This window comes from Cavia porcellus, unplaced genomic scaffold (assembly GCF_034190915.1).
Source record: "Cavia porcellus strain 051 isolate PalLab524CR breed Dunkin Hartley unplaced genomic scaffold, mCavPor4.1 scaffold_21, whole genome shotgun sequence".
Classification (NCBI taxonomy): Eukaryota; Metazoa; Chordata; class Mammalia; order Rodentia; family Caviidae; genus Cavia; species Cavia porcellus.
The window spans coordinates 10,702,099-10,726,668 of record NW_026947504.1 but is presented as its reverse complement, the minus strand read 5'-3'; the positions used below and the strand labels follow the sequence as shown (position 1 = coordinate 10,726,668).

The window sequence follows — 24,570 nt, the reverse complement described above, 5'->3', positions numbered from 1 at the left end:
TGAATCACATTTGCCTGAGAAATTCTACGCTACAGAAATACCTGCACAATGATGCAAAGATACAGACACAAGCATATTAATTGTAGCATGGCTTGTAATAGTGAAAAACTGGAGCCTAAAATAATCAATAAGGGAGAGGTTAAATAAATTATACTGTGCTACTACTACCTAAAAATATTGACATGAAAAGTCCAAAAAGTTTCATAAAGTTTTAAAATAGATGTAGTGAAATCTCATTTTTCTTTCTAAAAATATACTGTATATGTGTTAATATCCCCTGGTTGGAACAAAATACTCAGCACCCACAACTCAAAAGAGCAGAGGTTTATTTTGCTCACGGTTTCAGAGGTTTCAACCCTTCCATGGTTGGCTGGTTCCAAGGCTGGAAGGACATGGTGGAAGAGCCTGTCAACAGAAAGATGTTCATATCATAGCAGGCAGGAAGCAGAGTAGAGGGCGCTCAGCCCTTCCAGGTCACATTCCCAGTGACTTGTCTCTCTCAGTCTGAATTAATTAGCGGATGATTCCACTGATTTGAATATTACCTCAATGACCCAATCACCTCCCAAAAGCCCCACTTCTGAGCATATGATGGCTTAGAGATCCAAACTATAACTATAACAAACTATAACAGTAAGTGTGTGCATACATGTATATGTGCACAGACAAAAGATTTCTGGAAGTATATATACCAACTTTTTAAAAATAGTTACAGCAGGCGTATAGGCCTGCTGTATACAGTATAGGCCTATAATCCCAGCACTCAGGAGGCTGAGACAGGAGTACCACAAGCTGGGAGGCCAGCCTGAGCTACATAGTGAGATCAAGGCCAGTCTGGCCAGTCTGAGCTACATAACAGGACCCTGTCTCAAAAAACAATGCACAAAGAAAAAAATGCTATTGCTGCAAAATGGAGCCAGCGGTGGGGAGGTGGCAGGAATTTTTACTTTTAATTTATACATTTCTATGTTTTGTGTGTTTAGGGTTTTACAGTAAACATGTATTGCTTTTTGGTACCTACTACTTTTAAAGTAGTAAAGTATAATAAAGTTATACTTTATCCTTCAAATGCAATTCACACAATATAATTATTTTTCTTGGATATCCTCAATCTCTAGGCTATAAAACCTTTTCTTAATTATCACATCCATAATCATAGCCTCATCTCTCACCACTGTTTATTTTCTATACAGACTGACCTCAGTAAGAACTTGTACCCTAGTGAAGAATGCTTTCCAATGCAAGAGACTAATTTGTAAAGCCAAAATGGAATGTACTAATACAGCATCAAACACAGAATCGTCATTCAATCACCTTTTTTTCCCTCCTACTGTTTATTCTCTCACTATTTCAGAGAATGGGTCAACGGATACATGATAGACAGATGATAGACAGACAGATAGATAGATAGATAGACTTGCTCCCATAGGAGCAATGAAATTTAGTATTAGAAACTAATCATAGGAGGCTCTGTTAGTCTGATGAATGGAAACACATGTGATGAAATCGCAGAGAAGTAAAATAGAAAAAGAAAATCAGGACCAAACGAAAGAGGAGTAAAAATATGCTGGATATCATTCAATAACTATTTGCTGATGGTAATTATAGGGATGGAAAACCCATCAGGCCTATGGAGCTAAAATTAATCAGCAAGTATTCACAGACTGCCTCTTGCTTCTATTACTGGTTCTGGCTTCCTGCCTGCCCAGTGCCAAGGCTGGAGACATTTGCATGACATTCAGTTTGTCAAGACAGAAAGAGCAAAATAAGCTGGCAGAGGATCCCAGCAGCCACCTATATGCTGTCATATTCATTGGAATCACAGTCAGACAAGATGCATTTTTTTTTCTCTAGCGGACTATAAAATAGCTGAAAATTTGTAAACATCACTATACCACGTGAAAAGAGCCCACTTAAGTGGAGATATTTTCTATAAAGCAAAAATAAATTCATGTGAGTACTGTTTGAAATTTCAAAGTATGACTCCACATTCAATTTCTATTAAAATTAGAAACTAAACCCAATAGGACTTATACTTAATTTTCAGCATTCTTTCCCTTGTTGGCAAACATTGAGGTCATGTGTGAGGTCGATCAAATGTAAAATATGATGTTTATATCACTGTTGACATTTTAATAAATAGCTATTGTAGTGGGCATCTGTTGTTTTCTGCCCAACATTCCTTTTTCCTATTTTAACTTAAAAATCTCAGTTTCTCTCTCTCTGTCTTTCCCTCCTCTCTTCCCCTCACCACTCCTGCTTTCTCATCTCCCCCATCCTCCCCTCTCTTCCACTCTCTGCCCCACTCCTAGGTGCCCATGATAGGCACCTGACCTGGTTTTGGCCAATTGGACTGTATATCCCTTATGTCTCTTGGTCACGGTTAATGGTTAATGGATAAGTATGTGGCCCAACTAAAGTATAAAGCCTCTTCCAGAAACAACTTAAGATTACTGAAAAAGAATTCTTTTTCCACTGAAGTTATCAAAAGGATAAGGAATTTTAAACCCAGTTGATCCCTTTGTATTAGCCTCCCATCGCTGAACAAACATCCTGACCCCTACATCTTAAAGGCAGAGAGGTTTAGTTGTGTCTCAAGGTTTCAGAGGTTCAGTTCATAGTTGGCTGGCTCCAGGAAAAAAAACATAATGGAAGAACAAAACTGACTACTGCTTCATGGCAGCCAGGAAGCAGAACAAAGCAGAAATGCGCCAGAGAGAGTCACACTCTCCAAAAGCAGGGACCCAGTGACCCACATCCAGCTGGGCTCCAACACCTGATGGCGCCTTAAACTATAACATCAGTGGATTAATCCCCACTATAGTCCAGTCATTACTCTAGGATTCCCTTAATCCAGTCAGGTTGACAAAAGGTGGAGACAGTTGTGCCAAGAATAAAACCAAAACAGAAAAGTTAAGCTAAACAACAGACTTCAAGCCCTTTTGACATAATTTGAACTCTTACATTCTGCCATACCTAAAATTAAACTTCCAATGGAATTGTCAGTGCAACAGTGAGCTTTCTTTTTAACATTTGGATATCTTTCAAATGCACCAAAAAAACCCCACCAATGACAAGCTTCCTTTATGTGTGTTCCTACATGAGAAATAACTAAATTATTTAAAGCAGAACCTTCATAATTTACATCAGTCATACATGCCTCCAGCCAACTCTCCCAATCATGCCCATACCTACATTCTCTTCTCTACACCTAATCTCAAGATGTTTTCCCAACTTATACGCAATTCCTTGTGTATCTGTAACCACATTTCTCCAGATCTGCAGTGTTTGATACTGACTTGTTCTTCTGTTTCCATTTCCTCCAGGGTAAGGATTGTATTATAAAAGCTCATTAATTTTTTTTTTCATTTTTTTTTTTATCGGTACCAGCGATCGAACTCACGACCGCCTGCTTGCAAGGCAGGTACTTATGCCGCTGAGCTAAATCCCCAGCCCCTAAAAGCTCCTTAATTTAATGAATATTTATTTACATGTTTAAATTTCATTTTTAGCTGACACATAATAATAACAAAATTTAATATCCTACAATCTTACACTGGGAACTAACAATAATTGCTATTTTGTCAAAAAAAATTATATTTTGTTGAATGAATGAACAAAAGAATGAGAAAAAAAACTAGTTATGAAAGTTCTTTTCTTCTCTTATTTTTGTGGTGTGGGTTGAACTCAAGACATTGCACATGTTAGGAAAATGCTCGACCACTGACTATACCCCCTTCCTTCTATTACTAAGTATTCCACGGTTCATTGAAACTATCCATGAGATATCTAATTATTAGAAAACCAAAGTGAACCAAATTGATTCATTCAAACTGAACCTTCAAAGTGTTAATCTTGGTGGCTGTACAGTCGAGAATTTTCCCTTTATTCATTAATGAGAAGTATAAAAGGAGGCAGCACTGTCTGTGTAGCATAGGCTAATAAAGTGAAAGTTTTATAGTTAAAAGGGGAAAAAAAAATCTTATACTCAGGCCAGGTGTGGTGGTACACTTCTGTAATCCCAGCATTCAGGAGGCTGAGTTGGGAGGGGAGGATCCTTGCAAGTTCAAGGCCAGCCTGGGCTACAAAGTGAGCCCAAGGCCAGCTTGAACTACATCGAGACCCTGTCTCAAAAAGACAAAAAAAAAAAACAAACAAACAAACAAAAAAAAAACCTTACACTAGGAACAAGGAAGGCATTTGCATGAACAAGTAGTTTTTCTATGTCAACAAAAATCAATACAATTTCTAGAGGAAGAAAATAATTTTCAAATACATTAGTCACATTTATGGCATTATCAATATTTGGGTGACCTCTTTCCACCTGCACTTTAAGGAAACGAGACATTTCACTAAGAACCAACCCTAACTTTTCCACATGCTTCAAGGTATCTGCAAACCTTAGAACTGCCTGTATTTCCTTTTATGGCTCCTGTGACGCTTTTTCTACCCCTACTCAACCACTGAACCTTGGAATTCAGCAAGCAGGAGTCTCTTAGTGTGGGACATTCCTGAAAGTCCATCTCTTCCATAAGCTTCTAGGTGACTCATTTGTCTTTTCACCTCCAAAATGCCTCTGCTGGATGATGAGAACATCTCCCCCAGGCCGCCTCCTTTGCTGTTTTCCTATGTGAACTCCCTGTTATGTTTCCCTGGACGAGTGTGCACGCCTCCTCACCGTTAGCCTTGCTTCTCCTTTACCTGCTTCAACCCAGACTCCACAACACAGGCCGAATGACTGTTTCAAATGAGTAAATTAAATCAAGCCCATTAGTGCGCAGGTAAATGTTCACCAACTGCCTGGAGGGAAGGACGTGTACATCTGTATATTATAAATTGTACTAATATACAGGACATATTGCACACAATTTACAAAACATGCCTTAATACATTATATGACACCCTTCAAAAATAACTTGTGTGGCAAATTGAGTTCACAGAATGGTATCACACTAATTTTAGCCTAACTTTGTATCCACAGCTAACCTATAGTTATAATTCAACCATGTTTGACAAATAAAAAAATACAAATAAATATATAATTAATATTCAATTCAGCCCAGAAGTCATTCATATACTAAAGTTCCAAAAAGAAAGTTGGTTCGTACTACATTAATAACAAACATATATGCTGGGATTAAACTCAGAATCAGAATCAGATAAAAATTTATGTATGTGTGTGTTACTGACAGACTAACACACTTGTATCTTTAATCTTGTTTATCAAAATTTCTTCTAACACTTAAGTCTAGACAATTTACAAAATAATTCAAATTCTGATTTATAGTACTTTCCTATTTCTATACTATAAATATTCCACCATAGTTGATTTCAAACTATCAAAATAACATTTCTGAACATACAATTGGGAAAAGGTACGCTGGATCACCCCAGTCTATAAGATGCTCATATATAGAGAGCAGACAGGAATAACTTTAAGAGTACAGAAAAAAAACCAGTAAAATGTAAAATACTTAGAAAAAGAAGCTTGGAACATTTATATTTGTGGTTAAAGTAATTGTACATTTATAAACAATTTACTTTTAATAATGACTACAGTTAAAGACTTAAAAAATTCCTGAAAATTCAATAATCAACTCTTCAGAGTTAGTAGAGTGGATTCAGCACATGACAATTGTCACTCCCTTGCTTTAAATTCTAGGTGGTTGGGGCTGGGGACTTAGCTCAGTGGCATAAGCACCTGCCTTGCAAGGCTGTGGTCATGAGTTCGATCCCTGGTACCAGTAAAAATACAAGAAAAATTTTAAAAATTAAAAAAAAATTCTAGGTGGTCCTTCGTACTGATTATCCAGGAAATGAGTGAAAAGAAGCAAAGATAATTTCACTTTTGTTGCAAACTGCTGATTCAAAAGTTCTGTAAGACTCTCGTTTTTCAAACCAACTTCTTGTTTAAAAACTACTTTTGAACATCATTCCATTTAGAACATGTGTCTTTTCTGTGAGGTAGGTGGGATATATCATTAAGCTCCTTTGTGGATTAAAAAAAAATTAAAGACTGGCCCAAACTCATTTAAGAAAGCAAATGGAGGCATAACGTGGTTTCAAATGGAGGTCTTATTGTAGAAAACTGAAGAAGAGACTAAGAAAATTTAACTAATACCGATACCAGATTATTTTAAAAGTTGTAACAAATGTCCTTTGTAGCACTTTAGCATCTGATATGAAGCACTGTACTTATAAACTCTATTTAAGCAAAAACCTCCATAGCCGAATAAGAAAGCTGTAAGAACCAAATTACAGGCATAAGTTCTCAATATGAGCGGGGAGATTCCACTGAGCAATGGAATATGGGACAGAAAGATTATATCAGAAAAGGAAGAAAGCTAATGACATAATGGCGAGCCACAAATGGAAAACAATGTATGTAACCTTTGTTAAAATTATTCAGTCTGCTTGCTGTAAAGCCATCAAACTTTAAAAACATAGGTTTCCTGCTTATGGTAACATTTCATTTGTCTGCTGGCATTTACCTCATCCGTGAAATGGGTATTGATTAAACTAACTAAAAGAATACAGACTTAAGTAGAACTCCAATGTAGTGCTTCATGCATATTGGGCACAAAACTGTCATATTTTAAATTGCTTACAATAAAATTACTCAAAGCATCATGAGGAACAGCAAAACATCAGGAAGACTGATAATAATTCACCATTTCTCAGTTCATGTAGGAACGTTAATTCCAATTACAAAGAGATGTACCAAAGTGGAATTTATTATGATTCGGAACTTGCTGTACTAGTGTGTACTGTTTATAACAGGCAAGTCTGCTGTAAAATGCAAATACTGAAAAGGACAGACAGGGCATTCCAGCCTGGCTGTGTAGTCTGAACTACACACCTTATAAAGTTAAATAATATAAGTTTTCCCCAAAGCTATTATTTTAAAGCTATTATTCTAATAGCTAAGATGGCTGCAGGAATAATTTTTAATACAGGTTCTGCCAAATAACAAAAAATGTGTGTAGGCTTAATATAAAATTAACATACTCAAAATTACTAGTACATACGCATAAAATTCCACTTTAATTTACATTTAACATCATAGATTTAAGAAGTAGAAAAATAACAGAATAAATCAAAACTGTAACCATGACTAAGAACCATACATACACCATAGATAAGTAAGTCACAAAGATGTGTCCTAATATAAGAGAAAATATACATGACACACAACAGCAGAGAAGGGAATATAGTGTGCTATGTCCTTTTCTGAACAAGATCTTTCACCACCAACATTAGCCAATTCATTTCAGCGAAGCCAGGTTCTAGTCTCGGAACACATGACGGATGCTCGGGTTACAGTGAACGTAAAGCCACCAGCACTCCCGGTGCTGTCGCCAGCTGAGCCAGGGCCACAGCTTCTTGGGCTTTTACCTCGACCATCTGTATGATATTTGTGCTTGTTGTTTTAGTTACTTAATTTCATTCAATATTAAGGAAAGGGTGACATAAGAGTATAAAAAGACATTGTTCTACAAAATCTAAATGGAAAGGTTCCATTTAAACAACTGCAATCAAAATAAGGTGGGTGTGAAATAATTTTTAAAGACTGAAGCATGGGCAAAGGGGAATTCATACTTACAAATATATATTCATTTTGTAAGTATCTTTAACTTCTTGCCCCATTTTTAAAAAGAAACTGGGAAAAATAGTAGTGCTACAGATTAGTAATAATAGTCACGATGATGATGACTGAATATATGTCCCCAGGGATTCGTAGTCTAAGTATTTCACATATCAAACTTGTTTATAACTTGTTAGTACTATTTTCATTACCATTTTACACATTTAGTAAACTAAGGCATAATGTTAGAGAACTTACCTAATGTCCCTCACAGTGAAAAAAACGATTTTGCCTAATCTGGCTTTTAACCAATATGGTGGTCTAGTGCACTGTGGGTACAGTTTACACACAACAGAAGTCATGGAACTCTGTTTAGTCAACAGACATTCATCAAAAGATTAGCAAGTAAATGTCCAAATGATAGGTTTTAGACTTCAAAAAAATTTAAAGCATCTAAGTAATTATTTTTATAATTCCCTTGCTTTAAATAACTTTAAAAATTAAATGTCAGTCTAATCACATAATCTAGAAGGCTTCATCTTACATAAAGAGGCAAATGCAAGGCGGTCTTAAATACCAGAGCAGAAGAGTGACTCGCATATCACTGAATTTACAACAACTTACTGTACATTTGGACAAGAAGCATGGCATGATAAATGATATTTTAAAGGGACAATCTGGTAAAATGGCTTGGGTTACTTTAACAGGAATAGAAATGATAAACCAGATGAGCAGAATGAGAGAACTCTCTTATAGTATATCAAATACTATATAAATATAAAAGATGATTCAGTTATTTTTCTACCTTAAGATTTTGTTGATCTTAGGTACAGACTTTAAGGTTACATATATTCACTCAACAAACACCCACAGAGCTTCTACTTTACACTAGGGATACATCAATTAAGAAGACTGACCTAGTCCCTGCCTTTATGGGTTTATGTTGTAATGGAGGATAAAGCAATATAGTAAGTGAACAAATAATGAACTATCACAGCTAAGTGTTACCAAAATACATTATATGGATATTATAAGAACATATAATAATACAATAATAAACAACTAATTTTTAGGGTGAAGGACAGATTTTTAAACCCATGACAATAAAAATCAAGATCCTGAGTAATATTTGTATATTTTCCATCAACTCCTTTTAGCACAGCAACCCAAAGTGATTATCATGCCCAGTTGACTAGTTCATTAATGTTACACCCCTAACCCTGACTACAACAGTTAGTATTATAATTCTAAAATATTTGCTGAGTCTATTGCATATGGGGCTCTGTTCTAGAAGCGGGACATAAATCAGTGAAGAAGCCAGATTAGGTCCTTGCCTGTATAGAGTTTGAACATTCTGAGACAATCAAACACATTTCCCCTCAGACGGGGAAATTTATATTATTTCTTATCATGTAGTGCTAACTTTGCAGGGTTATACATAAATATCACGTTAAAGAATAAAGATATAATGCATTAAAAAGTTCACTAGTGCTTGGCAGACTAGTAAGTGCTCAATATATGTTAACTATTTCTAGAATTGCAGTAATTAATACTAAATCTTATCTTTTTTGATATAATAAACTTCATCCCTTAAATTCCATAAGCACTTAAGTCTATCATGGGATTACTACATGCTTCATGGAAATTATGAGATCAGTGAGAAAAACTTCAATAGTAACGGAATTCCACCCTCAAAGCTTAGGGGCTGTGTGATCTTGGATAACCATCAACCTCTGTTAAGCCTGTTTCCTCACACTGAAACATAAAATAGGGCTGGAAATATAGCTCAGTGGTAGAGTGCCTGCTAGAACTTAAGAGACTCTGAGTTTGATCCCTAGCACCAAGAAAAAAAAAATCAAATACAGTGATAATATTACATTCAACTGTTGTCAACAGAATGAGCAGCAAAGGGATGTCAATAAATGTCAACTATAAGCCATAACTATTCTTATTTTTAAAAAGATATGGGTTAATGTACAGTTAACTAAGAAGTCTCATTAAGCCATAAACTATTTAAAAGCAAATTAGCTACCACTTAAAATTCCAACATGTATAAGAAATGAAATGAGCTGCTTTCCAAATAGCAATGATTCAATTATGAAACGGGCTTATGGTGGTGGTGGTGGTGGGGTTACCAGGTAAATGGTAACATTTACATATATACATATAGGTAACACATATGTATACATGTAAGTATATGCATACATGTATAATTCCTAGTTCTTTTAAATATAGAAGGATACAAATGTGCTAGTATAATTCCTTTTAAAACATGAACAAATTATCCATATGATTGGATCTTGGGCTTTTTGTTCCCCCCAAAATCGTTATTGGAGAAAGAATCCATGAAAGTCATGATTCTAGCACCTAAGACTCAAAACCTTGACAAACTAACTGGTAAGTCGGCAGAATTTCAGGGTAAATTCTTAGTCTCCACTGTGGCCATCCAAGGCCCAGACGGCCTTCTAAATTGACTTGTGCCTTCTAAGGATGCGGAAGGAAGAGGCTCTTTTGGATTGAAAAGCAGGTTTGGCCAACAGTAGTTGTGTACCCTTTCCATCAGCGTTCCCGTGGCAGGTCACTGTCCACTGGCGTAGGTTTTCTTTCCCTTTTTCAGAGCTGGTCTCCTCCTTTGCCAAGATGGCAGCCACAGAATTCTCTGCAGGCGGCCTCCCTAGATAATCTCAGATCAACGTGCCTGCTTAACGCCCACTTCTTTCCTTACACAGCAGACAGTGCGTATGGCCGCGTTTACCTTTTTAAACCAAAGAAGGGCGACCTAGACTTGGGAACTTCGGCCAAGATGGTGGCCGCGGGGCCCGGCCGGCATCACCGCTTTACCAAGATGGCGGCGGGCAGCTTCCGGCACGTGCTCCCCCAGTCGGCTCCAAAATGTCAGAGCAGAGGCGGCCGCCCTCAGAGTCGGAGCGCGGCAGCGGGAGGACAGAGCGGCTGCGGCCGCACAGCGCCCGAGGCGGAGCCTAGGTGGAGCCGCGGCAGCCCGCGACTCTCGTCAGAAGCTGCCAAGCGCTGTCACCTGTGGGGGCGCAAAAGTTACCTCCCACAGCCTCAAGCGGCACAGCACCACCTTTCCCGGTCACAAACCCCTACCATGTGCGGCACAAGGTAGGAAGCGGGCCCCTGCGCCGCCCCAGCCTTCCCGACCCGGCGGGCTGAGGCGGGGGCTTCCGCGGACTCCGAGCCCCGCGAACCTCGCCTCTCCCGGGGCGGGCCACGTGTTTCCCGGGCGGAGAAGCGGGCGGCGGCGGAACGGCCAGGGGGACTTCAGCGCTGACATTTCAAAGCTGCGTGTGTGCTGCTTTAATTCGGAGGGGCCGGGGTCCCCGGAACGCAAAACGGTGAAGACACGTTGGGTTCCGGGCGGCAAATGTCAAGACTCGGGGGAGGGGCCTCGGCCGGGAACTTGGAGGCGCGCCCCGGAGGGGGTGCAGGGAGAGGTCAGGAGTTTGGCCGGCGCGGGGAGGCGTACTCGCCAGCAACTAACTAGTTCGTCTGCAACTAGCTTTTCGACCTGCCAGCCCCTGCTTTCCTTAATCACAATTTTAAAAGTGCAAAGAAATTCGGCTTGCCGGAGGGTTTGCATTTGGCGTGCAACTTCCTTCAAGTGTGAGCGCGCTGGGAGGGAGGGGCAGGGGTTGAACTTGGCAGGCGGCGCCTCCTTCTGCCGCCGCTGCCGCCTCGCAGGCTCGGGGAAGAGGGCGGGGGACGGCCGGGCGCGGGGGAGGCTGGTTCTGCTTTGCAACTTCTCTCTGGGTGCGAGAGCCGGCGGCTGCAGGCGGGGCCGCCCAGACGATGCGGGGGTGGGGGGCCTGCCGGCACGCGACCGCCCCCGGCCCGGAGTACGTAAGCTGCGACCCCTCCTCGCCTTCCTCTCCCTAGCCTCCCGAGGTCAGGTCGAGCCGTCCGGCCCCACGCGCGGCCGACACGCCCGCCCGGCTCTATTTCTGCGCAGCCCCGCAGCCTCGCTGGAAGTGACACACTTCGCGCAACTAGGCCGGGGGGCGGCCCCGCTGCGGACCGCGGCTCGGGGCCGCTGGCGCGGCCGCTGTCACCCTCGTAGGGGCTCTGGCGGTGGGGCAACGGGAGAGCTCCCGAAGAGGTCCGGAGCCGCGGAGCTGGGCGGGGGCCGGCAGAAGGCAGCGCTTAGGAAAACTCGGCTTCCCTGCGCCTGCCCCCGCCAGACCGGGCGGCCCCGCCGCCTCACTTCTTGGCGGGGCGGAGAAAGAGGAGCCCCGCACGCCGCGGCGGCGGAGGGAGACCTCTTCGCTGGGGATCGCGGCCGGGCGGGCGCCGTCCCGGCTCGGGTAGCGGGCAGGCGGGCGGGCGCCCTGCAGTGCCGAGCGTCGCCAACAGGTTGCACCGTTTCCCGCGGCCCCGGGCGGGAGCGGCCGGGGGTGGAGTGGGGGCGCGTGTGTGTGCGAGTGTGTGCGCGCCGTGGCGCCGCCTTCGCCCGCCCCCCGCTCGGTCCTGCTCCTCTGCCGCGGCCGGGCGGCCTTTTCGCGTGTCCGCGCTCCCTCCCCTTCTCCTCCATTTTGCGAGCGGGAGTCTGTGACGAGCCCGGTTCCCCACCCGCCCGTCGGGGACAGATCCTAGTGGGTGGACGGAGACGCCGCGGCCGGAGCGACGACCTGGGACGCGGACCGCGCGCGGGAGCCCGGAGCCCGGAGCCCGGAGCCGAGAGCGGGGAGCGGGGAGCGGGCGGGGGTCGGCTTGTCAGCGGGAAATGCGGACTTTCTGAACTGGGGGCTCTTCCCTTCCCTGCTATGGAGAAGGGGGCGGCTGTTTACTTCCTTTTTTAGAAAAAAATATTTGCCTCCTGCTCCTCCCGCTTTCACACGCTAACTTGTTTATTATCTCGGCTGCGGTGGAAGCTGCGGACGGCGGCGGGTGAGCGGCGCCCTGCTGAGGTAAGGGGGCCGGGTCGGGGCGCCCTCCGCCGGGGGCCGGGGGCCGGGGCCGGGCCACTCCGGACCGCCGCCGGAGCCTGCAAACTTTTATTAGTCTCGGTAGTGGGGGCGGGGGCCGGCGAGGGCCGGTGGCGGTGACGAAAGGGCAGCGCGCGGTGACAGTGCTGCCTCTTCCTCCTGCGCCGCCGAGCCCGGCGGGTCCAGGGGAGGAACCCGATCGGGCTGGGAGCCTGGGCCGGCGGGGCTCGGGGTTTGCAGCCTGCGGCTCCTCGGCTGGAGCCTAGTGTCTTTGCCTTCCAAATCTGCCTTTTCAGTTCCTTCCCAGGGGCCGCCCAATCGCCCATTTTACTGTGAATTCCGAATCGCGTCACCCCAATATTTCTTCTCTACCCTGGTGCGTCTGAGCGCTCTCTGAGGTTGTGCCGAGGCCCCAGGGCGCCTCATTTCTGGCGGGTCCAAGGGGTGTGTGTGTGTGTGTGTGTGTGTGTGTGTGTGTGTGCGTGTGTGCGCGCGCGCACGCAGTTGGCTGACAGCTTGTAACTTGGAGACTTCGGCCGGGGCTGGCGATGGCTGGTGGAAGTGGGCGTGTAGGGGAGAACGCTGCAGGTCTGCACTCGTTTTTCTTTAACGCCCACCCCCTCCCCCCGTTGGTTCTTTTGCTGTGGCATCTTTTGGCGCCCGAGTTTTCCAAATGGCTTCTAAAAAAAAAAAATCCTCTAACAGTAGTAGTTTTGTACTGCGATTTTCGACAAGTGTTTGATGTTTGAGGCTGCAAAGTTGATAACCGCGACTTTGTAATATCATTTAAAACTGCTCGGCATGGTTCGTTAGGGCCGATTATTGCGATGGGTTATTTGCAGCTTAAACTGGGAAATAATGTCGCTTGTGGGGCCGTTTTCTCTTATGAAGTTTTGCGTTTGAAGACGGCTGTCAAAAAAGCGACGTGCAAATAAATTCATTAGGCTCTATTTGATACAAGTACCTTGCGTTTAGAGATCATTATCTGACAAATAGGGCAGGGCGACGGGAGGCGAGGGGAGTTAAGCCCTTTACCCTGAAGATTCCAAGTGGCAGGACCCCACCCTTTCGTCTTCATCTTACAGTTTTTCCAAGATGGGCTAGTGACCTGTATGCTTCTTGACATCATCGTAATAGAAAAGTTTCCTTTTATTGGACGGATTTTGACAGCAGTGTCCCAGATGTACTTATCAAAGTCTTGCCACCTCTTAAAACACTCTTTAACTATTGACAGCATGTTATGAACCCAGTGTTTTGAGACTAGGTTCAGAATTTGGATAGGTGAAGATTTAGAAGGTAAAGAAAATTCTGAACATTGTATTAGATACTATTTTATGTAGATTTATATGATGCAGTTTTACAGTTTTGAGTTTTCCAGTACTGAGATATTTGAAAAAGAAAATATTAGAGGTAAAAGTTGAGAGATATACTAGTCATATTTCACAGAGGATCTTTCTGTGTGTACAGTAGTGGGAATTGAACCCAGGGCCTTCTCATTAAGCTTCATCCCCAACCCCTTTTTACTTTTTTATTTTGAGATATGGTCTCACTAGATTTCCTGAGCTGGCCTTCAGTTTGGATCGTGTTTTTCAGCCACCCATAGTGCTGGGATTACAGACATGTGCCAATACTGGCTTGCACTGAGAATCAAGCAATTTGGAAAGGAAATGTAGCTTGAGTATTAGTCTGAATTAAATCTAGAAGTTATTGAGAATTATGGTAAGGGCCAAGTATTTCTTTTCATATTTAAATAAGCTAAAATTGTACTTCAAGACACTATTCTGCTTTTTGTAATGTAAATTTTAGGTGGCTTACATATACAGTGTATCTCACTTCATATACTCAACATTTGGAGGCAGGTACTGTCAGGTAGGCTATCAGGTAGGCACTGTCCAGTAAAAAGTATGGGTTAAAAATATGAGCTTTTTCCTAACCTATTAGAAGACAAGCAAATCAGTGTTGTTTGTTTTCCAAATTAAGTGTACATGGTTCACCAGTGTGTCAAATTGGAATTCAATCCAACTGGACTGAGTTGAATTTGGGAATAATTGGGAGTCGAGAATTCTAGCACAGTATTTATCAAATGCTTTACATATGTATACCTTACATATTTGTTCTCGAAAAAGCCAACAGCTTTGATTGAAAAGAAGAATTTTAACGATTACAGTTTTTGAAATTGAATACTTTGATACATCAGCTTGAACTTTTAGAATAATCCAATGCAATGAGTTACAATGTCTGTGATTAACAAAGCAACATGTCCCTTTAGTGAGTGGCAGGATGAATAGCAGAGCTTAGTTTGACACGGTTTTGCTCTCAGCTGTGCAGATGAACTGCACTGTACTTTTAAATGTGGTACACTGAATGGGAACAGGGGATATGGCTTTTTATTCTTGAAGATAGATGCTGCAGTTCTGATAACAAAGAGTTTGATTTAGAGTTAACTAAAAGTTTCATTTAACTGACTTTCTTAACTAATTAAATCACAGAAATAATGTAACCATATAGCTTATTATATTTCCCTGTCTTTTCTTTAGCTGATTTTTGCTGATGGACCTCAAGGAATCGGTAACCTCCAGTAAAGAAGTCCCCAGCAGTGTGCTTGGTTCAGAGAGGAGGAATGTGATTGACTTCTATAAAACCGTAAGAGGAGGAGCTACTGTGAAGGTTTCTGCATCTTCACCCTCACTGGCTGCTGCTGCTCAGTCAGATTCCAAGCAGCGAAGACTTCTGGTTGATTTTCCAAAAGGCTCAGGAAGTAATGCACAGCAACCAGATCTGTCCAAAGCTGTTTCACTTTCAATGGGACTGTATATGGGAGAGACAGAAACAAAAGTGATGGGAAATGACCTGGGATTCCCACAGCAGGGCCAAATCAGCCTTCCCTCTGGAGAAACAGACTTTCGGCTCCTGGAAGAAAGCATTGCAAATCTCAGTAGGTCGACCAGTGTTCCAGAAAACCCCAAGAATTCAGCATCTGCTGTGTCTGGAACTCCCACAGAGGAGTTTCCCAAAACTCAATCTGATCTATCTTCAGAACAGCAAAACCTAAAAAGCCAAGCTGGCACCAATGGTGGCAATGTAAAGTTTCCCCCAGACCAAAGCACCTTTGACATCTTGAAGGATTTGGAGTTTTCTTCTGGGTCCCCAGGGAAAGAGAGGAGTGAGAGTCCTTGGAGACCAGACCTGTTGATGGATGAAAGCTGTTTGCTTTCTCCTTTGGCAGGAGAGGATGATCCATTCCTTTTGGAAGGAAACTCGAATGAAGACTGCAAGCCTCTCATTTTACCGGACACTAAACCTAAAATTAAGGATAATGGAGATGGGATCTTATCAAGCTCCAACAGTGTACCACAGCCCCAAGTGAAAATGGAAAAAGAAGATTTCATTGAACTTTGCACCCCTGGGGTAATTAAGCAGGAGAAACTGGGCCCAGTTTACTGTCAGGCAAGCTTTTCTGGGGCAAATATAATTGGGAATAAAATGTCTGCCATTTCTGTACATGGCGTGAGTACTTCTGGAGGACAGATGTACCACTATGACATGAATACAGCATCCCTTTCTCAGCAGCAGGATCAGAAACCTATTTTTAATGTCATTCCACCAATTCCTGTTGGGTCAGAAAATTGGAATAGGTGCCAAGGATCTGGAGAGGATAATCTGACTTCCTTGGGGACTGTGAACTTTCCTGGCCGATCAGTTTTTTCTAATGGCTATTCAAGGTAAGATTAATGGTTTGCTGTTTTGTAACAATGGTAATTTAATTCAGTTTGATAGATTAAAAATTGTTAATATGTATTCCCCAAATATTCAGGTTCTTTTTGTATATGAGTGAGTTGGCTTTTGAAAGTAGGCATGCTAGTGTGTTATCCCTACATATCCACTTTATTTTTTGTTGTTGTTATTGTTGTTAAATATTGATACTCAGGAACCCATTCACTGTTATTGGAACTTATTTGAAAACTTTAATGTTGCTAAGTAACAAGTATCTTATGGGGAAGTCCTGTAAATTCAAAAGTTACTGTCTGGCTGGTAATTGTGTAATTATTGTGCATAGTTAGCTGTATTACAATGTTAATAGATTAAAATCATACTTTTAATATAGACATAAAGAAAAACTGTGCTGCTGTATTTTTTGCTAACCTGAAACCAAAGAATAAAAGATTAAAAGTCCTAATAAACTCTGTTCAAATTGAACCTTAGTTGAAGAATTTCAGTTTGGAAATTGCTAAAGAACTGCATTGTACAGTGTACCACATCATAGTGTTACACATAGGTCTTGTTCAAAGCTTTCCCAACCTGTAGTACAGAAGTTGAGCCTGCTGGTCAGTCTCTTATAAAAGGAATTGTTGTGCTGGGGATTTAGCTCATTAGCATAAATTCCTGCCTGTCAAGTGCAAGGTTGTAAGTTCAATCCCTGGTACCAAAAAAAAAAAGAATTGTTAGCAGTTTGGTACAAAACAAAATTTTACTTTCAAATGTTTCTGCAAGTTCTCAAGTAGATAATTGATAGACAAAATTGTTCCACTTCAATTCTTGGCTATCATTTGATTTTTCTTTTTCCTGAGTCATTTATAGGTATACTGATGTTTCTTCTTGACCTTAAAAAGGTCCTTTAAAATAGAACTGACAAAAAATAGTTCTAAATTTAGATATTATGTGTTGTTAGGGGTTAAATTCTGTAGCCTGTACTCTTAAACTCAAGTCAAATGCTAAGATTGTACATACATTTTAGGTGTGTAGGAAAATATAAAAAGGTTGCAGGACCAAGATTGATTAATCATTATTTTTTTAAAGAAGGCATAGCAGTGACTTACTTGCACATAACCATTTCAAGTTTTTTCTTAAATGTTAGTGGTTTTTCTATTAACTATCTTTGAGCATTTTAAAACTAAAATTATTTTTTCTGTGAAAGGTATCTTAGGCAAGTACTTTTCTTATTAGGGAAGAAGTTTAGACTTAAATTTAGGCTGTGTTCTGTTCTTCTAAAAGTGTTGTTTCTTATCAAGAGAAAACGTATCTTGGTTCTTCTGTGTCTTAATGCAAGCTACTACCAGTATTACATTACTGTAAAAATACTTTTATTTAGAACCCTATTTCAACTTTTTAACTTGTTTCTGAATTAAAGATGTTAAATTTTTCAATAAATATGTTTAAGTTCTTATTGTATATACTGGTGTTTCAGATTTTTAAAGATAGGCTGTGTTTTAAATTCTCCAATCACAAAATTTTTACAATGGATTTCACATACTGGATTTTTTAAAAAGGATAAGTACAGTTGACTAACTGTAGAAAACTATAAAATTGATTTATAAAGCATATATTTACACAGAGAAAAACAATATATTAAGGAAACTCTTTGTCTTGATAGTCATAGTATTACTTTCATTTTTATTATAAGGAAAATCTGTGGACAGAGCAATTTTCATTCACTGAACTTTCAGTAAATCTTATAAAATCTGAGGTTGCAGAGTAAGTTTTAGGTGAACATAATTACCCTTAAATCATTAAGGGTAATTTTAATAATTTTAGTAGTACTTTATGATCTACAAAGTGTTTGTATATTTTTGAGATTTTTACAGCTGTTACAGAGCTCTTCAGGTTTCTTACTGGCTGATGAAATGATTATTTTTATGCTGATAAATAGTTTGAAATTATCATTGTTTGTATTCTAACACACGTTGTAATAATACCTTAATATAGGATAGTTTGCTAATGTTTGCAAATATCATATATTATAGCCTTAAGTAAGCACTGATTACCCAGAACAAAACCAGGCAAATAAATGAAGCAGTGTTTCTTTTCTAACCATCATTGAATTAGTCTATTGTTTCCAAACAACAGCCTCCATAAAACTACAGTTGGCGGCTTTCTGTATATATTGTATGACTTTAGCCAAGTCTTAGTTTGGCCAGGGACCCTGAGTTACCAGCAAATAAACTAGTACATTGGGGCAGCAGCTTGATCGTATACTGACTTTGACTTTAGATATAAAAATAATAAATAGCTCTAATAATTCATTTAGTTTTTAGTGTAAAAAAATATAAATGGTAATTTGATTTTTTAAATTGTCATATAAAATTGCTTTATTTAAAACTACTGTTTTATTTAAAAACTACTCTGGGCAGTTATTTTAGATATGTCAACATACCATAACATCAGGTTAGCATATTAAATTGTAAAATTATGAACAGCATGGTTGAACACAAACACATTGTCTTTTTAAAGGTTAAGTTCTTTGGTCATAAAATAAGACAAACCTTATTGATGCCCAAATTTGTCTTAAGTAAGTTAAACTAGCTATTCTAAGTTAATGTGCTTTTTTAAATACAAAAAATTCAATAAGGTTAACATATATATATAACCTTGATGAAGGCACATTTCTGTAAGATTTTCTTTTCAACATTGTTTTTCCTCAGCATTAAAAGTAAAACTGCTGAAAAGAAATAAGAAAGTTTTAGGTGATGTCAGACTTTTCTACTGAGATAATGCTGACTCTTCAGTGCCCCAATGTTGACCTTACTGAAGACTAGGGTTATTAGAGAGAATGATACTTCATAGACTAATTTAGGTAGATTTAGATGTTTTAGTCATATCTGGGTCTAATTTTATAAAAGTGATGAAATTGAAGACTTGTCTAAACACATTGATGAACCAAATTCTGTCCCATCTTTATTTTTCTTATTAAAAGTATCAAGTTGAATGTTTTCTGAGAAAGGGAAGAAGCATAAAGAAAAAAACAGTTTGCTTTGGATTATCATTTCCCCTCCTTTTAATGAATGCTTTTACTGCTTAGGTTTTCCTTTTCCTTTCCTTCGAAAGATTCTTGGGTATTTCCGTGACTTTTGTTTAGTATTTCTGGTATGATTTAGTAAATCATAGGAACTGATTTCTGAGTATGATTTGGTTTTAGATATATATTTATTCATTGTGCTTTATGATAAAATGTTTTTCTTTTTAAAAGAATTTATGCTTTGTTGTGGCTGTAGGATTGACTTAAATTTTAAGAACACAGTGTATTCAGGTGTGTTGGTTTAGTGTGGAATGATTAATATAGAAATGTGTGAGAAGCACTCAGATTTTATTGAAATTTTTGTGATATTTGACTGTTCCCTATATATTTTCATAACTAATAACAATTTGTATTTGTAATGTGGTTTGTGTATGTCCATTTGTGTTACAAATACTTTAATCTGGCTACTTTCAATATAATATTGAATGTTTATGAGTTTCAGACCCAACGTGAAATATACCTTTGAAGGTTTAAATTTAGATTAAATATTGAATGCAAATTGTATTAGTAGTAAAATTAATATGTGAAAAGAGATCACTTTGGAGGCCTTTTGTAGTTTTTAGTGGAGAGATTGGCTCAAAATGGATTATTTTATAATGAGTGCTTAATGTGAAAGACAAAGTATCTGCATTAAGTAGTTGTGTAAATCTTAATTCACCCTGGCCAGCAGGTGATTCAAATAGCATAGTTATGAAATAGCATAGTTAGGAAATCTTCATTTACATTATGTTTAGAATAGGTTTGAGGCAGTTCTTAAAACATTTTTCTGACTTTAATGAGTATATCTACCTTAAAATTGGTAATGTGTTTATATTGTGTCCTGGGTAAGCAAATAGGCAGAATAAGTTTGTGTTGAATAGGCCTTATGGGATAACCCTTATGACATCATCCTTGTAATAATGCTTTCATCAAAAATGATGATGTAGTATTTATAGGTATTTGCTAAGTTAATGGGCACTTGCTTTCATATTTCCAAGTCAAATACAATGTGTATATATATTGTTGGGTAAAGTTTTCAAGAAATATTTTGTTGAGTTAAACTGTAACTGGGAAAAAAAAAAAAAACTATTGACCTTATTGAACAAAAGGCTTAAAAGCCCATGCATTTCTTATTTCTGTAGCTTTAGAGAACCAGTCACTTTTGTTTTCTTATGGAATATTCTACCTAGGTGTTATATTTTTCAAGTAAATAAAACTGTTCTTAAGGAGAGTTTTGAGTTTAATAAAGGTCATGAAAGCCAGGGAGGAGTCTCATACCTGTAATCCCAGCATTAGGAGACTGAAGCTACATTTATGAGAGTTTAAGGCCATGTTGGAGTACAAAACATGACCCCAACTCAAAAAAAAAAATAAAAAGGCCAGTAAGTGTTCTTTTTCCTTTTGAACTGTATGTAGTCATTTCTTCTATCCAAAACTAGATTAGGCTGTGATTTGCAGTAGTGATTTTTTTATTTTTACATATTTAAAAAAATTTGTAACATTTCAAAATTGTACACAGTGGTTTCAAACTCCAGTGGGTAAGGGGCAAAGCGAATGGTGAAGACACGTTTAAAAATACCTAGAACAGTTCAGAAAAACAAAATTTGGATCACCTGTTAGGAATTGAGGGATTTAAAAGAAATTTGGAACTGTGCTTATAAAGAGAGGGCACTAATCGGAGATTACAATTGTTTCTTTAAGGTAGAAATCTAAATAAAGCTGACTGTAATAATATGAAACTGTTATGTTCTTGTCTCTTGCAGTGTTTTATTACTAAAGGAGGAGGGAGTGAGAATTTAATTCCTTTTAGCTTGTTTCTGCTAAAATCTAGTCCATATTTTTCCTGCTTTTATTTTGGCTGCTATTTAATAAATGAAAATCCAGTAACTTGAATGTAATTGAAATAGTGATGACTTATTTGATACAAACATTTCATATTTCATAGTGTGCTTTTACAAATACTGTTAATTGACTAGGAAGTGTGCAGTACTTTGGGAATATATTTCCATGTATTATGTATTTTTCTGGTAAAATATTGAGAATATTGAGGGTAAACAGGCAGAAAAAATGACGAAGTTCTGCAAGTGCTAGATACTCATTTAAACTATATTGCCATGCAGTCCTTAAAGCCAATTCTTTGAGTCACAGTATGTCATCTCTTAATTTTTATCTCTGACCAGTTTAAATATTAATAGCCTGTCTTGATAGGACTGCATACTTAAGCATACTTGTTCATAGTAACTCAACTATTGACTGACTGCCTTTTATTTTTTATTTTTAACAAGTTTCAACCATATTAAAGTGTGTTATAGTTCAGCAAGCTTAGAGCAAGTACCTCTTACTTTAGAATTTTTTTTTTCCATTCTCATTATAGGATACCAAATACCTACAAAAAGGTAGACAAAAATTTTTAATAATATGATTAGAATTGTTCACATGCTGTTTCACCTTAAATTTTTATTTTTGTAACTAATAATTTGAAAGCTAAATTTGTATAATGTTTAAGATTTTTTGCAGTAAGTGTTAACTTTTGTTTTTATATTAAAAGCCTTTATTCTAGTTAATTTCATAATTTTTCATAATATTTAGCCTGGGCTATTATGAAAGTATATTCGATAGCCAAATTTTGAAAGCCGTTGTGAAATGACATTCAATTTGGTACGTGATTTATTATTTCATGCTAGTCAGGGCAGTGCTATGAGCTATGACCTTATGATTGTCACATGTTGAACACTAAAGCTCTACTAGCTTGTTATGTACAGTTGTATGTTGTTTTTAATTTTTTGTTTTGTAATTATTAGGGATAAGAGTTATGAATTTTAAGATGCAGGATTTGGTCCTCCCCCGACCCTTGCGAACAATTTGATTTAGATATTCAGTTATTACTGAAATAATGCAGTAGAACAACAATGAACTAAAAATTAAAAGACCTGGGTTCTAAGGCTGAGCTGAGCCAGTCCCTGACTTTTAGATAAAGGTGTTTTGGGGTCAAAAATACTTTTTTTTAATGACTGTTGAATTATTTTCAAAACATGTACATGTGTTTATCTAACATTTTATAGTCTTATTAACTTATTTGGTGAGAAAGTAGTTGGGGTATACTAAAGTTGGTTTTCTGACATTTTCTGCATACATTATTGAATACAAAATAAAAATGAACTCAGAATTGGAATTTTATAAAAATCTGAAGTAATATGGTTAGTGGCATATAAAAATCAAATGTAAATATTGCTGTTTTTAGCACCTGAGATGTGGGGCTGTTGGGTTCTCAGTGACTGTTTCATGTATTACTGTTTTTTAGATAAGGGTTTAAAGTGACTTGAGAGCTCATCTTTTCTCACCTCTACATCTTTTCAGATGCAAAAGTAGACCCATAGAAAAGACTTGGGGAAAAAATACAAAATTAATTAGTGGTATAGCCAAATTGCATAACTCAATTCTCAGTATGCAAACTCCCCAGCAGGCTTTTTAGGTACGTTCTAGAAATCTGAAAACAAAGTTGATTTTAGTAATATTGAGTAGCCAAGGTGTTTTACAAAGATACTTTGCCTAGTTTAGATTTTAAATGTACAGTGTCTGTATTTCCTATACATTTGTTAATCTTTTCCTCCGTTGAGATTGAACATTTTGTGGCAGCACTATGCTAAGCACTTTTCCAGTGTTCATCTCCCTTCACTCTCTTAACTCCGCAGCATATAGATACAGTCAAGCCTTTGATCTGCAGGTATCTGCGCGGTCCATTGTTTTCTGCCACAGTTGCAGCTTCCCTAAAATTAAAATAGTGAGAGCACCCAACATTTTTCCCTGATAGAATTTGTGAATGGTGTTTATTTTGAATACTAAAAAGGATTTTTAAAATGCAAGGTGACTAGTTAAAGCTCTGTAAAGTCTCATTCACATCAAACCAACATGGTCTGTGCTGGCTGAGTAGTTCCACTGTCAGTGTCTTCAGTATAGGTATTTCCCATCCTGAAGCACTAGGATTTTTTTTTTTTAAGTTTAATTATGTGAAGTCCCCAAAGGGTTATTGGTCCATTTCATGAGGTCTCAAAGGTTGAAAAAATTTCAGTGAGACAAGTTTGGTAAATTAAACTAAATGTCTTTTATATATAAAAATATATAAATCTAAATATATATGTACACACAAATATATATAAAAGAACAAGTATGGAAACAAGTTAAACAAGTAAAAAAACAAGTTAAAACAGCAGCTTAAATTAATAAACATCCCAATGTACAACTTAAGTTTGTAGACAGAAACTTTAAAATTTTTAAGTAGAATATTATGTGAAATTTGTTGTCTGGAATACAGCTGGGTTTATTAACAGACGAACTAGGACTACAAAGAAGATTGCTTTTTTATTTTTAAAAAAAAACATAAAAAGAATTTTGTATCTCTAAGCTTGTACATTGAGAGGCAGTGTGTTTTTCTCTTAAAAGCTACCCTCATCGACACTTTCTAACCTAGGAAAATTCAACTCACTGTAATATAGAAATATATAAATGTTCTTTATCAAAAAATATATTTATTCCATAACTTCACCTTATTTCTGAAACGAATCACCTTATTTCTGAAATGAATCAAATATTTCCAAAAATTTAGAAATTTAGTATTCTCTCAAATGATACTGTTTTTGTTGCAAGAATTTTAAAGAATCCATGTAGGTATTGCTGTGAGTGTTTAATCCTGTTTTAAATATGCCTGGAATACCACCAACAGTGACTATTCTAAAATGGAAGATGCTCAGTGGTTAAATTTGATTTGTGTTTTCTTTGTTAAAAAATGTGTAAACAGCTTATGCGCCTTTTTCTGGACACGGTGCAGAAGAAATAGCAACTTTTTACTTCCTAAGCCTGCTCCCCCCCCCCCCATTATGTTCAAGAAAGGAGAGTTTACCTTTGGCTGGGACTTAAGGGGAATTTGGTGATGGTAGATAGGAAATGAGTATGTGGATTTCTATAACATTCTTTAACGCAATTTAAAATCTCATTTCAGTTCTTTTTGTGTATCAGGAAATTAACTGTTTGACTCTCTTTATGGCAGTAATAATTCCTATACACTGAAATTTACAACCATAAAATAGTTCTGTTTCTTTTTTCTTGTAGCACTGGGGAATGAACCCAAGGCCTTTGCACAGGGCTACATCTCTGACCCTTTTTAAATTCTGGTTTTGGTTTTGGAGTTTGTTTGAGATAAAATTTTGTTAAGTAGCTACATTGCCTAGACTAAGCTCAAACTTGTGAACTCCTGTCTTTGCCTTTTGGTA

At 38.6% G+C, this 24,570-nt stretch overlaps 1 protein-coding gene across 7 annotated transcripts in view; it reads left to right on the top strand.

The window, feature by feature from the left end:
* Positions 1-10,521: 10,521 nt before the first annotated feature.
* Positions 10,522-24,570, top strand: part of Nr3c1 (nuclear receptor subfamily 3 group C member 1) — a 94,803-nt gene continuing 80,754 nt past the window's right edge. Inside the window, exons 1-2 of one of the 7 annotated variants that reach the window (XM_013140806.3) lie at positions 10,522-10,711; positions 15,069-16,253. In XM_013140806.3, coding sequence (XP_012996260.1) covers positions 15,082-16,253 — 1,172 coding nt within the window. In that variant the 5' untranslated portion in view covers positions 10,522-10,711; positions 15,069-15,081. 7 annotated transcript variants of the gene reach the window in all.